Source organism: Euleptes europaea, chromosome 4, assembly GCF_029931775.1.
Source record: "Euleptes europaea isolate rEulEur1 chromosome 4, rEulEur1.hap1, whole genome shotgun sequence".
NCBI classification, from domain to species: domain Eukaryota; kingdom Metazoa; phylum Chordata; class Lepidosauria; order Squamata; family Sphaerodactylidae; genus Euleptes; species Euleptes europaea.
The window spans coordinates 46707769-46725466 of NC_079315.1; the positions used below are offsets into that span (position 1 = coordinate 46707769).

The following is a 17698-nucleotide window of genomic DNA, read 5'->3' on the forward strand; positions in this document are numbered from 1 at the left end:
CAAATAAAGTCTGTTCTGTTCTGGTTAAAGCTTACAGCTACACTGACCTTACCCATGGTTGTGGTCTTATTTTGATAATATCCTCCATGTCACAATGCTTGCTGATGTCCTCCAAACTACGTGATGTGCTGTGTTCAGATTAAAGACAAAATTCTGGCTTGGATGTGAAGTTCTATAGATTGTGATTCAATCCCTGACATCTTCAAATAAAGGACCTAAGGCAGCTGGTGTTAAAGAAAAAACTTTCACTGAATGAGGCTGGAAAGCTGCTGGCCACCACAGCAGACAGTACTGAGTGAGATGTACCAGTAATCTGATTTAGCATAAGGCACGAAATTGTTCATATGGTTCAATGTTAATCGACTTCTTTAATCAACATCTAATGTTGATTTCAAAGCCTAGTTTCAAACTTCACACCCCAATTAGAGTTAACCATAGTTAAGGTCAGTGCCAGTGTAAGCTTTAACTTTGTTTAAGGTCAGAAGGGACAAATGTGCACAAGAAAAAAAAATTCAGTGGAACGTTCCATCCTAAACGTTGACTAGAAATTGTGAATGTTGTCAAAGATTAGGACACTGGGCTGAATTGTGGGTTCCGTGGTCATTTTATACAATAAGAAGCTGCCTTTTAGTCTGCTAAAAAGTAAAAGGGAACCTGATCCATTGTAACTGATATCATACATGAACTTGTTAATTACCATTTACCCAGTTGACGGTTGCAAACATCTTTCAGCTTTGCTTATATTGTTTATGCAGGCCAACCCTCACATTGTCATAGTCGTAGTCATTTATTAATACGGCACATAGCCAGTCACATACAAAAGAACAGAATCATCAACAGGTGACTAAAATCCCACCGATATTAAAAGCAGAAATTCCAAATATAAGAATATAAAATACATAAATGGAAGTATAAAAAGTATAAAATACATAAAATCCTAAGAGGGTGCTACTATATACAGAGGTAATAAGGCATGTCATCTCAGCAATTTGTGCCTAATTTTGGTTGCAGCAGCACAAAATGTAGCAGTATCTGTGATAACCCTTGGATTTTCATCCAAGAGGAGCTTCCTTGCCCTCTCCTCCTCTGAGTTATCAGAGAGCTTGTTAATCCTGGGCTGGATAAATTTGCCACGGATCTCTTCATAGTAAGGGCAGCGGATGAGGATATGCTCCATGGTTTCTACCTCCCCTATACCACACCGGCATAATCTCTCTAAGATGGGGATTTTTTTTATATCTACCCTCTAGGAGTGCTGAGGGGAAGGCACAGCATCTGGCTTGTGAAAAGGCCCTTCTATGACTATTTAGTTCCAGAGTGAAAAGATATGCGGTAGGGGCAACAATGTATCTGGATTCATCTGGGGCTAAGAAGGTGGGAGTTCTTGCTAGATCCATCTGCTGCTCGATGTCCCTCACTCTTTGTTTCACCATTTTCTTAGCCTGATCAGCCCCCAGCTCCAGAAGCAAAAAGGGAGAAAAGCCCATCTGTTCTAGCTTACCTATAACTGCTTTTATCCACCTTGACTGGTAACAATCTTTTAGAATCAGCAGGGCCAGGCCTTGAGGGTTGAGAGTCAGCTTCAGCCATAAGGCTATAGAATTTATACAAACCCAGGCCTCAACTTTTATCATCCCTGTTTCCAAACGTATCATTGAATTTGACACACAGCAGGGAAGTTGAAGAGTGGCTCTCAAGAATTTTGATTGAACCAATTCTAACGAGGCAGAACAGGATGATGGGGACTCCAGTAAAGTACCATACAGGAGTTGGGCTAGGGTTTTGGCTTGGAACAGCTTAAGGGCAGCAGGAATGTAGTGTCCTCCCCTGCAGTGGAGAAATTTACTTATATTGTTTGCAGACTTGTGCCCCAGCTCCGCTGCATATTCGCTACGTGCAACCCTAGAACCTGCAGCCTGAAGGACCATCCCCAGGTACTTAAATCTGGTCACCTGCTCAAGCATGTGGCCATTTAATTTCCACGCCTGGGTTGTTGTCTGCCTACCAAATGCCATTACCTTTGTCTTTTCATAGTTAATTTGAAGATGTTCCCTGGAGCAATATTTGGCAAATGAATTAAGTGCTCTCCTCAACCCTATTTGCATTTTGGATAATATAACAGCATCATCGGCATATATTAGAATAGCTATCTTGCAATGTGCTAATTTAGGAGGATGTAGATCCGGATCTTGGAGGCAACTCAGCAAGCTGTTCATATAAAAAATAAACAAAGGGGCAAGGAGGCATCCTTGTTTAACGCCTTTATATTTGTTAGACTGGAAAGGTGCCCTAGCTTGTTACATCTGACTCTAAGAGCGTACCCTCACATTGCAGTTTTTTTAGTTTTGAATCCTGATCTTTCCATTCAGATTTTGCTTCAGTTTTTTATGACAATGATGGCATTATATGCCTGATATCATATGTGACAATCTTTGGTTTCCTAATGGATAGTGAACCTAGTTATTTATTTTACATGGGTTTATTGAAAGCCTGATTTAAATACATGGGAAGGCAGAACTCTAATTTACAATCTTCATAGCATTGTACAAATAGAATTGATTGTTCAATATTTGTCATACAGTGGATCAAGGAATATCTGTATCTGCTTTGTATTTCTAGGCAATATTGGATGTTGTAGTGAACCTTCAGTTTAGCCTAATAGAAAAATTGTGGCAAACTTTCTGGCGTTATTCTCCCTCAACAACAACTGATGGCACTATTACTGAACCAAGGTTGGTTACTCTTTTTTACAGCTTAACAATAATGTAGTAGCATTTTTCAAATAGAAGAGAAATGTAAATTTACCTCCTAACTAGAAAATTCTCGTTTTAAATACTAGATTAAATTGCTGTTTTATTATAACTGCAGGATGTATTTATATGCATAACATTTTATTTTATGTGAGCAAGGCACAGTTATTTTCTCATGAAATAGTATCCAATCCAAAGACCATTCTTATCACTGCTGCATAAAATGGGTGCTTTTTGTCTAGAACACTAGAGGCCATGTATCAGCCATTACAACACAAAGTGCCTCAGGGCAATTGGGTGTGTTTCAGACATCTCTAATGTTTTATTTAAAAAAGCTTTGAAGTCCATTGTTCTTTTTATCTTCATGTAAATGCATTTTCATTTATTCATTTAATACATTTGTTCACACCAGCAATCTGAGTGAAATAGAAAGTCGACTTCCGAAAGCAAAGCTGATTACTCTGTGCAAAAATGAGTCAATTCTGAAATGGATGTGTAACTGTGACCATGTGATGTACCAGGCTTTGGTGGAGATTCTCATTCCTGACGTCCTTAGACCTATTCCTAGTAAGTTGACTATAGAAGACGTCTTGTAAGGATTCTTTTTTGTTGTTCTGGTGATCTTGTGCCTACAGAACCTCCCATGGAGCCCTTTAGGAGTGACTCTGAAGGCTAGCAAAGCAACTTGGGTGCAGTTCTTTTTATTTACAGCATAGAAAGGTACATCTCACATTAATTAATATTGCACTTAAAGTAAGACTTAACTTTATATAGTTTTATTTTTAAAAAACTACGTTTCAAAATGTGTGTGGGATATACTTACCTAAATCATGCTTTTGCCACAGTAGAAGTGCTTGTTTTATGTTGATAAGAAACTATTCCTTTGAATATTTATTGTCTATTCTGACAGCCTCCCAAATGCACTGGTGTCAACTTGTTTTTTCATTTCTTCAGCAAATAGAGGACCTAATACAAAGTGGTGCATGTCCAGTAGTAGCATGTCAGTGGTAATGTGTCATGAAAAAGTACCTTTTCAGTGGCCACGGTATTGTTGATCTAGTACACAGTTTCATATTTGCCTCTCTGTTCTGTACAATCATAGCATTTTCAAGTATAGAGGAAAACATGTTAGGGATTATGTTTGAATCCACCCTAATGACTTATAAGATATTTATAACCTGGTCGGTTGAATGACAACTCATTTATCAGAAACCCTTTCTTAATATTATTCATTTTTCTAATTTCTCTGTCTTTTCTTTTTTTAAAAACAACAACATCCAGGTATCGCAAGATGTTCTCAGCATCTAACTAAAAATATTGTACCTTGGCCAGCTAGTCATTATCAAATTGTTTTACTTGATGAGAACAGAATGTTCGTTTCAAAGATAAAATTATTCAGACCACGGCAGTGTACTTTGTTGTTTTCCGATAGAAAGCCAATTTACCATGGATTCTAGCAAAGCTGATTTCCATTATAAAGCATTATGTCTGTCCTTCGCACCATAATAAATGCGTATACATTTACTTTCCATTAACAATAATGGTTAATGGTTTCTGTGGGAAAGAAAATCTATATAACTGCACAGGTGTCATGTTCTTTCTGTGAACAATTATTTTGTAGTTAGGTGAGAAGCTCTCATGCCTCAAAAGAGATGTATGGCAAAGCTGTTTTTTCTTGAAGTCACTATAGATGTTGCTATTACAGTTGTTACAAAATGTTCAGAAACATATCCAATTTTGCAAGAATATGCTGTCGACCTTCAATTGTGAATGAAGAACAGCACTTCATTATTTATATTACTTGTAGCACAACACAAATATCATTATGGAACACAGTCTGAATATCAAGCATCTTCTGATGCATTTTTTGGAAATATAGACTGTTTGTATACACTGATACATGCATATTATGTACAGTACAATACAGTGAAAGCAACAGGGAAGTATTTGATTCACAATTGAAACCTGCCATTTTTAAAATTATATTTTAATCGTTTTAAAATTTCTTTACTACCCTTGCATGTTGCCTCAAATAAATGGAGAGTGAGGGATATTCATTCTTTTAAATTTAAAAAAAGTCTGACCAAACATGGGTCCATATGTCTGTGTCTATATCTGAATTAATGGCAAGGCAAAGAAAAATTGAGAATAGTTTCTGTATATATTTAAAAACAAAGGGTAGAATGGTCAGAAAAGCATGGCCATTTGGTATTTTAGACATTGTATGACAGTAGAAGGGGACATTTGGGTTTGGAAGTAGGTTTGCCTACTCCAGATCTAGATATGATAGGATAATCTGTCAGTAGTATTTGCATTGGGGAAGGACATTGCTGAAAACATTAAGGCCAACAATAAAATGTCTTTAACTATATCAGAAGCAGTAAACAAGCCACAGAGGCCAGATCTGTTAGATTACAAGTGAGTGAAAAAATGACTGAAGGAGAATATGAAGATGGCAGAGTAGATAAACTATTTGCAACAAAAGATGTTTGACGACTATCCATACCTGGATTGAGGTGGGGTGGGGATAAGATGGAACTGAGTTGACATGACGGTTTGATTAACTGAGAAAATACAAATTAACATGTCACTAGGCCTGGCTAGAATATCCCAAGAGTATAACTGAGCCAAAATGTGAAATGGTTTTTCTAGCTAAATAAGCAGCTTGTCACTAAAATTGGCTTTCTTTCCAAAGGACTGGAAGATAAGCATTTTATCACCAATTTTTAAAAAGAAAGGGTTCAGGGACAAGCCAGAAAATTACATTAATCCAATTAGGTAAGGTAGAGGTCCCCTGTGCAAGCACCGGCTCATCCAATTAGTCCCAGGTGATTTAGTGAATAGCATCATCACTAATCCTAAAATTATTAAATTTATAGGACAAGAAGCACTGCTCAGGAAATGTCAGCATGGCGATGCAACATCTTGCCTCACCAACAGTTTAGAATTATCTGAGAGTGTTATCAAAGTTGTAGATAGGGGTGATGCACTAGATGAGTATATACTTGCTACTTCCAAAAGGCTGTTTTGTTTACCATAATTTTCTTAAGAAACATTATAGCTATGGTATAAGCCGATGGTTCCTCATGAACCATTATCTTTTTGCAATCAGTCTGTTTAACTTAAATGTACTTTTCTGGGCTTTAGGGGTAAGCAGTGAGGTACCTCTGTTTGTAGATGACACTAAATTATTCAGGGGCAATAAAAATCTAAGCAGAGCTCAGAAAGGACTTTCCAAACTAATGAGATGGGTAGTAATATGACAAATGAGATTCATTGTAAGCACAATAGTGCACATTGGGGAAATTAAGCCCAACCACATATACTGTTGGGATCTGACTTCTGGGGAACATGGCCGTCAAGCAGTGGTGACTCGGCTAAGCTGCTCGCAGCCCCATCAGCAAGGAAGGTTTCTAGTCTCACTAGAGACTCTGGAGGGATGGAACTTGCTTCCCAAACTCCCCTCATTAGATTGAGGTCCGGTAGAGTTGGGCCCCCACCGATGAAGCTGGTCCAACCGATGCTGACAGTGAGTCGGGTCTTTCCTGAGCCGGCCGCCTTCTGCCATTACCTTCCCCCCCCTCCCGTTCCCTTTTCGCTGTTTGCTGCAAGTAACTGATGTCCGTGCAACCTCCCTAAAACCCTACCGAAACTGGAACTTGTCTTAGATCAGGGGTGAGCCTGGATTTACTAAACCTTTTACTTCTGGAAAAACTATTTGGAAAATAATCATATAAGGAGGGAGGGGAGAAAAGGCGTCTCGCCAAGATGGACACTTCTCTAAACCGAAACTAAATGGGGAAACTTCTAACAACCGGAGTGGACTCCAACACTTTGCTCTTCTAAAAAGCCCCGGTCAATATATTTCAAGGCTTACTGGAGTCGCTAGCCTGTGTGTGTGTGCTCTGAAAGGTAGGAGTGCGGTCCTGCGTGTGCAGAGAATGGGAGGAGATCCGGCATGAGTGTGGAGGTGGAAGGAGCTGGGTGAGACGTGTTGCTCGGGTGCTGGTTTTGAGCACCGGGGGTGGGTGTGCTTGCTGAGCTGAGAGTGTTTTGGTCACCGGGTCTGGACGCCGGAGAAGATGTCACTGACAAGCTGGGGTGTTGGCGCTTAGCGGCGGGCGCAGAGCAGTGAGTGCAGCGAGGCCTTTCGTGCGCCGGGCTTGGGCGCCAAGGCAAACGCTTATTTAAGAGTCGAAATTGTCAGGAGGGAACATCTCTGCGGGTGAGTGAGGAAGACGGGACAGACTCGGGCGCCGGGATCGGACGCAGGGGCAGGTGATCTGTGTTTGGAGCTAACTGTTTGTGACCCTCAGGGAGGGCTGAGAAGTCGGACATTTGAGTGAGCAGAGAGGTGTTCAGGAACTTATAAACTTCCATTTATGAAGACACAGCACCACCTTTGGGCAGAAAACTATTACAGCTTCTAATGTATTCCCTGTAGAAGCACTAACCCCCCCCCACTTCTCTTGCTTGAATAGGTTTACCTCATAAATTTCTATACTAATGAATTGCTTGATAAAGACACTAATTTTATACTAATCTATGAATTTTGTTGATCTGATTAACTCAGTTAATCTGTACTAAAGGCTAACAAGACATTAATAAAAACTTGTTCAAAACACTGTTAATGAAGTGAATGTTTTTTAAAGTAGTATAAAGGGGGAGTTATAGTAGTTTAAGTTGTTATTAACCTTAATCCTTTGATACAAATTAATTTGAACTGTTAGAAATTAATTGGTCAGTTTTAAATATTGAATATATGGTAGATGACTATAATTGATTAGTAGTGGAAATAATATGAAAAGGTACTTGACTCTGACAAAGAAACATCTGTCACCGAGGGTGCAACTGTCTCTAGTTCATGAAGAAGAATCCGCTGCACCCCGGGAGGAGACGTTTGAAATCCGTGAGGCAGAATTAGAACATTTTCTATCTCAAGTAGTGATGCCCAAATCCAAAAAGGGAAAAGCTAAGAATTCTGATGAGCCAGAACTGCAAATGGAAGATCTGAAAAATTTCATGCTCCGGTTAAGTGAGGAAAGCACGAAGAGGCAAGAAGAAAACACGAAGAGGCAAAAAGAAAATAACAAACGCCTACAAGATAACCTGTTGGAGAGTAATAAGAAATTACAAGAGACTTTATCAAGGATTGAAAAGAAAATTGATGAGAACACCAAAGACATAAAAGTCCTTCAACAAAGACAACAGAAATTTGAAGAGAAGTTAGAACAGCAAACCAGAACTTTAGATTTACACGAGGAGAAACACAAAGAGATGGAGGAACGCTTTGATCTTCCAGACATTGTCAACAGAGAGAACAACCTGAAATTTAGAGGCCTCGGGGAGAGTTTTGGCGTAACTGACCTGGAAGCTGAACTTCAACAACTACTAGTGGACACGTACGGCTTTCGAGAAGAACTTCTTCAGATCGAAAAAATATTCAGGATTAATTCTGCATAGTCAAGAAGATATCAAACTCCCAGAGATATCCTGGTGAAATTTTCTTTTCAAAAAAGGGAGAATTTGTTCACTTAATGTGAATTTCTGTTTCCTGTGGTAAAGGGTGGAGTAGTCTGCACTTCTGAGAAAGCACCTACTCTGGTCACAGGCAGGGTCATTAGGCTTTTAGGGACTCCCAGGGGAGGTGCTGTTTTCAACAATCCCCAGACATCTCCTGTAAAAGTCTCTACTAGTCAAAACTGTACGCATTAAGCAAATAATACAACAGCCTTAAATGGCCAAGTGAGCAATTAAGAGAGAGACATCTCACTGGAACTTAAACATCATAAATCTGTTAATATCTGTGCAGGCCATTCCAAGGTTTTCACACTGACCAACTTTGCCAAAGATATTTCAGTCCTAAAACTAAGGGTGGGCAGACTACTCCACCCCTATACTGCCAAGAATGGCAATTCACAGTAAGTGAACACATTTTCCTTTCTCTGGTGGTAGGGGTGGGGCAGTCTGTACTTGTGAGATGTAGAAAAGCTGTTAATCCCAAAGTGGGACCAAATGTCACTTGAGCGGCTATTCCCAGTTGGAACAACTTTCTGCCATGGGACACTATCTATTGAAACTCAAGTTTCAGAACACAGATGCCAAAAGAATGCTCAAGTGACTGCCCAGCATGCAGACCACCGAAGAAAGGATAATACAGGGGTGTCAGGGTGTCAAACTCAATTGTTACAAGAGCCAGATATGACATAAATGTCACTTGGTCAGGCTAGGCCAGGCCAAGTTCCACATTCTAGACACAAAGGACTTAAGACCCCTTAATGCCTATGCAATGCCTCTTCTTTCAAGTGTGTGGGTCAGGACCAAAGGAGAAGACAAAAGTTTCCTCCATCCCATACAACACTAAGCTGTAGAACTAGAGGCAAGATCAGTCCTCAAGAGACCCCTCTACAATTATGGGAAATAAACAGATTCTCATTTACAGAACAGGTGTCAAGTTCTCTGTGTTCTTTCAAATATATAAAGATGTACTGATTCCATAGAAAAACAATGTAATATGAAACAGTATAATATGGATACACTGTCAGAAACCAATGAACCTGTGAGCCATAGGGTATTCCATCCATTGTTAACCCCCGTAACATTTAAATCAACTACTACCTGCTGCCCTGGGGTACTAGCACTCAGGCCTTTCTTACAGTCAGTTTGAAGAAACTCCTCCAACTATAGCTTGTGTGCATCTGTGAATGTGGCCACAGCATATACACCTGTCACTTCTGAATAGTGCCTCCGTTGGAAGATAGACTCTGTCTCTCTGTGATGGAAGATAGACACTCTTTTTCTGTGACAGTGTCCTTCTTGAGAGAACCCAGTTGTAGAAACTGGCCCTACTCAAATTCTCAACTGTTCTTGCTAAGAGATGTGAATGTGGACTGGCACTTGCACATGTCCCCTGCACCTGGGGAGAAAACACAGGGATCAAGAAGGAACTGTAGAGAGGGTCATTAAGGTGTAGAACAGCACCACCTGTAAAAGCGTGTGTCCCTGGAAGAGAGAACTGTCACCTGTTGGAAAACCCAATGACACCAAAAGAACAGTAGTGACTACTGCCAAAAGAGTGCAAATTAAACTGAGGACCCCAAGATAAGACATCACCATGGTGTAGTACAGTAAACACCTGCAGAGGGTTCGCTTAAGTAAACACTACTCCTGCTACAAGCACTCTGATGACTGACGAGTGTTTTGCTGATGTGTTGACTGTAAGAGTCAGTCTCCTTTCCCTCCATGCGCTGTAGAAGCGCCAGCTAAAAACACACAGGGAAACTTCAAACCCCAGGTTGTGGCAGGCCTAGCTACCTGGGGAGAACAACCGAGTGCAGTGGCCCATTCAACAATGGAGACTGCCATGTTCTAGTCCCCGTTAAGTTACTCCTACCGGAGGGGACCCTAGATTTTGGCCCATGTGCTGTTGGACATGGGTGCCTCGTGCTACTATATGGACATATCTTTCGCCTGGCAACATCAAGTCCCCCTACGGGGTAAAGAAGTGGTCGTCCAGGTGGAGGCAGTTGATGGAAGACCACTTAAGTCTGAGCCAGTCCAGCAGGAAACCCAGTCACTACTCATGCAGGTACAGTGCCACTAGGAAAAGCTTTGTTGAACATTGTGCACATGCCCCAATTTTTGCTGGTGCTTGGAATGAATGCCCAACACAGCCTGATGATCGATTGGGCAGAACAGGAACTCCAGTTTCGAGACCCTTGCCCACATCAGGAGCATATCCAGATGGTCGGGACTGTAGTAGGGGCTGCCATGCCCAAAGCACCCCCGTTCTCCCTAAGGTGTATGCCACCTGCCGGGATGTATTTGAGGGGGGAAATGCAGATTTCCCTCCACACCGGTCCTTTGATTGCAGCATCGACCTGCAACCCGCTGCCCATAAGCCACCTATATTCCTTGACTGAACCTGAGCAAGAAGGCTTGCAGGACTTCTTAGAAAAAAAATCTCAAATGGCGAGTCATCCGACCCTCCACGTCCCCAACCTCTGTACTAGTCCTCTTTGTAAAAAAAGAAGTGGGAGCTTTGACTCTGCAAAGATTACCGTGCACTAAACAAAATCACTATCAAGGACCGATACCCGTTGCCATTAATTTTGGAGCTCTTAGAACAAGTAAACGGAGCTCGAATATTTTCGAAGTTGAATCTTCGGGGGGGCGTACAACCTCATTCGAGGGGGATGAGTGGAAGATGGCCTTTAGCACCAGATATGTCCAATTCGAATACCTGGTAATGCCTTTTGGTCTCTGTAACATCCCCGCAGTCTTCCAGTGCTTCATTCACGATATCTTCAGGGACCTGTTGGATTGCTTTATGGTCATATATTTGGATGATATCTTGATTTATTCCTGACCCCACACAGCATGTCGTGCATGTCCAAGCAGTGCTACAAGAATTGCGAGAGTACCACCTGTATGCCAAGCTCAAGAAATGCACCTTCCACCAGACCACCATTTACTTCTTGGGACACCGCATCTCCCCTCAGGGAATTCAGATGGACCCAACCAAGGGGGAAGCCATACTGCATTGGCAGGAGCAGCACAATTGCAAAGACCTACAGTGCTTCCTTGGCTTTGCCAATTACTATAGACAATGTACCGCCAACTATGTGGCCCTGTCCGTTCCCCTGACCCACCTGTTACAGCCACGGGAACCATTCCAGTGGGACTTCTCCGCTCTCCAGGCATTCCAGACCCTGAAGACCTGTTTTACCGAACCAGTACTACAATAACCAGACCCTGCACTACCATTCACCGTGGAGACCGACGTGTCCAGCACCGCCATCAGAGCGATCTTGTCACAGCAGTCCTTGTGGAAGGACCCCTACGCCCGTGCATGTTTTACTCCTGTCAACTGACTCCCCCAGAATGGAATTACACTACCTGGGAGTGAGAACTGCTAGCCATTAAAGTGGTGTTCAAGGTATGGTGACACCACTTAGAAGGAGCCCACCATCCGGGGCAGGTGCGGACTGATCACCGGAACGTAGAACACCTCCAGACAACTCATCGGCTGAATCAACAGCAAATCCGCTGATTCCTCTTCTTTTCCCGCTTCAGCTTTGTGGTGCGGTATGTTTCCAGTGCCCAGAACCAGTGGGCAGATGCCCTGTCCCGGAAGCCAGATAATGATCTCCCCACCTTGCCAGACTCTTCCCCGGCCATGAGCCTGCCACCTGCGGCATTCGCTTCCACCACAGAGCAGTCCTTGATTTGAGAGCGTATCCAGGAACAACAACTCTGAGATCCTTGGGCTCAAGCATGCCAGCAAGAACTGCAGAAAGGCCCACCAAACAAGAGAACTGACCTGACCCTGCACCAAGAGACTCTTCTGTATCAAGGGTCGCTCTATGTTCCACCCAGCCCGTTACCAGTGGAAATCCTGCGTCTCTCCCATGACGTGGCTCCTGCCAGGCACTTTGAATGTTATCAGACCCTCCACCTCCTGACCAGGGAATTTTGGTGGCCCCAGATACAGACTGACGTGGCCCGGTATGTGAATACCTGAAAGACCTGTCAGCAAGCCAAAGACCGGCTGTGCAAGCCAGCTGGCCTCCTGCAACCACTGCCCACACCTCCCAGGGTGTGGCACACCATCTCCATGGGTCACAGGTCTGCCCAAATCTGGATCTTCCCCCACATCTTAGTAGTGGTTAATCTCTTTACCAAGATTAGTCACTTTATTCCCTGCAGTGGGGTCCCCATAGCACGAGAGACAGCCAAGCTGTATCTTCAACACATCTTCCGGCTTCATGGGTTCCCAGAGCGTATCGTGTCAGATCGGGGAGCACAGCTTACCTCCCACTTTTGGTGTGCCTTGCACTCCAGCCTCAAAACTCAGGTACACCTCTCTTCAACACATCACCCCCAGACAGACAGGCAAACTGAGCAGGTCAATGTTATCCTAGAGCAGTACCTCCACTGTTACTGCAACCATCAGCAAGACAACTGGGCAGTCCTGGTACCCCTGGCTGAGTTTGCTTACAACAATGTAGTACATGCCTCCACCCTACAGACACTGCTCCAGGTGAACTACGGCTACCACCCCCGATTTCTGCCACCTATTATTTCAGGAACCAAGGTGCCCACCAAGGACACATGGGTCCAAGAGCTTCAGTTCCAACATCGAATCCTCCAAGAACATCTTGACCAGGGCAAATAGACTACAAGGCCAAAGCCAACCAAAGGCATCAGCCTGGGGACTTACTCTATGTGGGCAACCAGGTATGGCTCCCCACCCAACACCTACGGAGCTCTCGTCCATCCAGAAAGCTGGATGCCTGATACGTTGGACCCTGCCCCATACTGGAGCAGGTCAACCCCGTGGCTTTCTGACTAGCCCTGCTCCTGACCCAGCGCATCCACCCAGCATTCCACCAATCTCTGCTGGTGCGGGCACCATCCCCAGGCCCCAGCCGATTCAGTCTCAGGGCACCTCCGCTGGTATGAGTGGATGACCATGAAGAATATGAGGTTGCTAAGATCCTCGACTCCTGTCATCAGCATGGACGACTACAGTACCTGATTGACTGGAAGGGGTCTGGTCCAAAAGATCGGTCATGGGAACCCGCTGCCCAAATCCATGCCCCTGCTCTCATTCGTGCTTTCCACATGGCTTACCCCCACAAGCCCAGACCGACTCCTGCTGAGGAGGACCCTGGAGGGGGGGATGGTGTCATGGTCCAGACCTCACCAGGTGAGGAATCGTCAGAGGAAGAGACATGCCAGGAAGAACCAGTCTCCCCTGACCCCCAGTCAGCCAAGAGTACATGCCAAGTTGAACCCCAACAGGAAGAACCACACACCAGTTCTGCTGAGGATTCTAGTGCAGCTGCAGAACCACTTCACTTCACTGACCCAGCTCCAACTGTGATTCTGCAGACCCAAGACCCACCCAAGTAGTTAAACATCACAGGCAACGGGGTAGAGCAGAGCTTTAGGCTAAAAGACGCTGTGCCCATTTAGAAGCATTAATGAGACGTCTTGAGAACTGTGAGTCTTCAGACAGTGAAGACTGAGAAAAGCAGAAAGGAGCTTAAAGCCTTTCCAAAGACAAACCGGCGTTGCAAACCAACTTTGCAAAGGAACCTAAGACTTTTGCTGCTGACGCTTCCCTGCAAGAACTCAATGGAATTTTGACTCTTTGGACCAGACTACTGAACTTGCCCCCGCATGCGAACTTTGACTCCTGTTCCTAGCTCCCAGCAAGACTCCTTCTGGACTCCTGCTTTACGTTCCTAGTGACTGCATTCAGCCTGCTGTCGAGCCCTCCAGCCTTCGGTAACTTGAGACTCTCTGACTACAGGCCGGGCTGGTACAGGTCCTCCCCACCTTCCTCGTCTCTTCCTGAGACGTTGACACCGTAGTGTGGGGCAGTGGCCTGTCTTGATCTGCCCCTGGGGGCTCCCAGGTTGTTCTACGCTTCCTCGGCTATTGCAGGCCCTGCTCTTGCACCCAGCCAGCTGGCAAGACTCCCTTCCCCAGGCTGGTTTGTCCAAGCGAGGTCTCGGCTGGCAGCAGGGTTCACTCCACCGCAGCTTCGCCCTTCTCAGATGAGGCCTGTCCCTCTTTGGATTGCCGGCAGTGTCTCCTGTGGCTCGCTGCCTTGTCGCAGTGGGGACTTAGGGCACGGTGGTGTCTTCCTCACCTCGTTGGCAAACATTCTCCTCGAGCCCTCCTTGAGGCTCTCGGCGGCCTCTCTGTGCTCCAGGAGACCAGTGGCGGACCCGCAGGTATGAAGGGGGGCATGCCGGGGATGGCTGGCCAGGGCAGAGGCACCGAGACCAGACAGATATGAACAGAATTCTTGGAAGTCTACAACCTATCACCTGCTTGTAAAACTTTTGTCCCTCCTGGTTGCTTAAATCTGCTGGGGTGGTGGTGGCATACTTGGTCTGGGAAACAATAAATGCCTCCTTGGAGGTATCACTAATGCCTTGAAACATGGAGGTATGATTACTACTAATGAAATCTACTCTGGACCCAGGAAACTGGAATAACTGTAATCCAGTCTCAAATATATAATTTTTTAGAAAGGTGATTTAACAAGTGATGGCTGGACAACTCCATGGATTCCTGGATGAAGTAGATTGTTTGGATCCATTCCAGTTTAGTTTTTGGTCTGGCTATGGAACTAAAACAGCTTTGGTCATCCTACTGAATGACCTTCACCAGGAGATGAGTGGGGGGGAGTGTGACCCTGTTGGTTCTTTTGGACTTCTTGGCAGCTTTCAATGCCATCAATCACAATATCCTTCCAGACAGTATCCTTCCAGACTGCCTTTCAGGGTTAGGACTAGAAGGCACCATTCTACAGTAATTTCAGTCCTACCTGGAAGGTAGAGTTCAGAAGGTGGTGCTTGGGGATTGCTGCTTAGCCCTTTGGCCAGGGTCCTGCAAGGTTTCATCTTGTCCCTCATACTTCCTAACATTTGCATGAAGGCACTGGAAGAAGTAATCTGAAGATTTGGGCTGGGTTGTCACCAGTATGCAGAAGATTCATAGCTCTATCTTGAACTTCCAGCAGATTCCAGGGAGGTTGTGAAAGCTGAACTGGTACCTAGAGGCAGTTTTGGGATGGATGAGGGCTAATAAACTGACAATCCTGAAAAAATAGATGTTCTACTGGTTGGTGAAAGAATTGGCCCAGGAATTGACGTGTCTTTTGTTCTAGATGGGTTTGCCATCCATGTGCTTGTGTTTTGTTTCAGTTGTTTTATATATGTTTTAATTCATTTTAATGTTTTTATTTTTTACTGCCTTAGGGACCCTAAGTTGGGTAGAAAGGTGGCTTTAAAATGTTTTAAATAAAAAGCAAATATTTATCACAGTTGTTCCATAAGGTAGGCTATGGGTTACCCTCACAAACTGTATATAAAAACAGCAGCTGTGGGAAGAAAGAAGGTTGCCACTCCATAGTAAGAAAGTGGCCAGGAGTAATACTGAGCTGGCGACATCTCAGATCATGGTTCATTCTCATAGTTGTCTTGATAACCTCATGTGTTGTACCCTGTGATCCTAGTCACTTCCAAAAATTAGCCTTTGACAGTTGACTTTGGCACCCCCTGCCAGAAAATTCTGCACATGGCCAAAGGCAAACCCAAAACCTGGAGTAAAGGCCAGCTTCTTCATATAATGGAGGGCTGCTATTCCCCTCCATTGTAAATGGAATTGAAAACATGAAGCTGAACCAGACCATAGGTGCCTCAAATGACTAGCATTGTAATCCCAATCATCCTGCCAGGAGATTTCCAAAATCGCTAGCCATTTTTTCATGAAATGTCGCAGGCTGGGCCCAATGCTTTCACCATAGTCCAGATAACCCTTTTATTTCACAGGATTTTGATATAATCTTAATCCAAGAAACATGGACTACCGAGGATGGAGCTCGATGAGCATCACACGTATAAAGTGGCAGTGACCTCAGGGAAGGGGCCGGGAAGGCTGAAGGGGGGTCTGGGCATTCTTGTACCAACTAAGCTAAAAATGGAATGTGTTGCATTGACACCACTGAAGCACCTAGCCATGGTGGTACTGCTATACTCTGGTAAGGACAGGCTATTAGTAATTAAGGTCTACCTGCCCCCCCAATTAAGAAAGATGCCTTAACCACTAATTGGCAAGCATTAGAGAGTTATGTAATGACTCTAATGTCAGACCACCCAGATGCCAAGGTTTTATTGGCAGGGAATCTAAATGCAAGACTAGGTCCAGATGACCCCTCTCCATATGAGAAGTATAAGTGGATCCCCAGTTCCTCAGAGGATGAGGCACCAAATAACGGACCCTAGATCAAACTTTGCAGGGTTTTGCCTTTCAAAACTGGCAAACAGGCTTAATTTATATATTCTGAATATATATTCCCTTAATGGAGACTACCCTGGCTAATTTACATTCACAGCCGGTCGGAAATTCTCTACCATTGATTATATGCTAGTTTGTGAGTCTTTATTAGCCATGGTCGAAAAATTTCAAGTATCACTTTATCTAGAGGGAGATCATTTTCCCCTCTCAATGACTATAACTGTACCAACAGGACAATTACAATTACACTACCCAATATCTGTCACAGCCACAGGACATATGGGTTGTCGGGCCAAATGGACAACAGAGCTGGACTAAAAGATTAAAAAGGCCTTAGCATCTGGAAGAATGCAAAAATACAATATAGTCTTTTCAAGTATGCAGTCGGGCCCAAACCCTTTGAGCACTTATCAAAATTTAGTACAAGACCTTAAACCCCGCTTGATGTCCAATAATGGCGCAAATGCAAAAAAAGAAAGAAAGGGAGGTTTCTCTAAACCATGGTTCGACAAGGAACTCTTAGAGGCCAAAAGGGCTGTAATTGTAGCCAGTCACTTATATAGAACAGCTGATAGAGAAGAACGTCAAGCAACTCAACACTCTTTTCTCACCCTGAAGAAAGCCTATAAACAAATTGTCACAAAAAGAAAGAAAACATTTGGGCATTATGGAGGAGTGTTATACAGGCAGCCAAAGAGAGGAATTCCTCCCAATTCTGGAAGCTGATATAAAGACATTCATTCAAGAAGCGATCTCCCTTAGATTCTCACATTTCTCCAGCTATATGTGCAACTTACTTTCAGGATATGTATATGGATTCTTCTCTGGCCCCCTCCTTAGAGAGGATAGAGGACCTGCCTGTATGGCCCCCTGTCTCCTTAAGGGAGGCTGAATCCTTGATTGACCAATTTAGACTAGAGAAAACCCCAGGTGCTGTTTTTATTCCACCTGAACTTCTGAAGAACAACAAAGACTGGTGGGTTCCTTTCCTGGCCTCATTTTTCACCTATATAGATAGGGCTGGACATATGCCAAAGGACTGGGGCAGGGTTATTGTGGTGCCATTTTTAAGAAAAGAAAGGGACAATCTAGCCAACTATAGGCCTGTTAGTCTCCTCAGCATTATTAGT

General features: G+C 43.9%; 1 protein-coding gene across 2 annotated transcripts in view; it reads left to right on the forward strand.

Moving 5' to 3' along the window:
* RFX3 (regulatory factor X3) overlaps positions 1–17698 on the forward strand; it is a 304136-nt gene that overhangs the window by 242407 nt on the left and 44031 nt on the right. For both annotated transcript variants that reach the window (XM_056848647.1, XM_056848646.1), the window contains exons 10-11: positions 2620–2732; positions 3163–3317. In XM_056848647.1, the coding sequence (XP_056704625.1) occupies positions 2620–2732; positions 3163–3317 (268 nt within the window). The remainder of the gene's footprint in view (positions 1–2619; positions 2733–3162; positions 3318–17698) is intronic.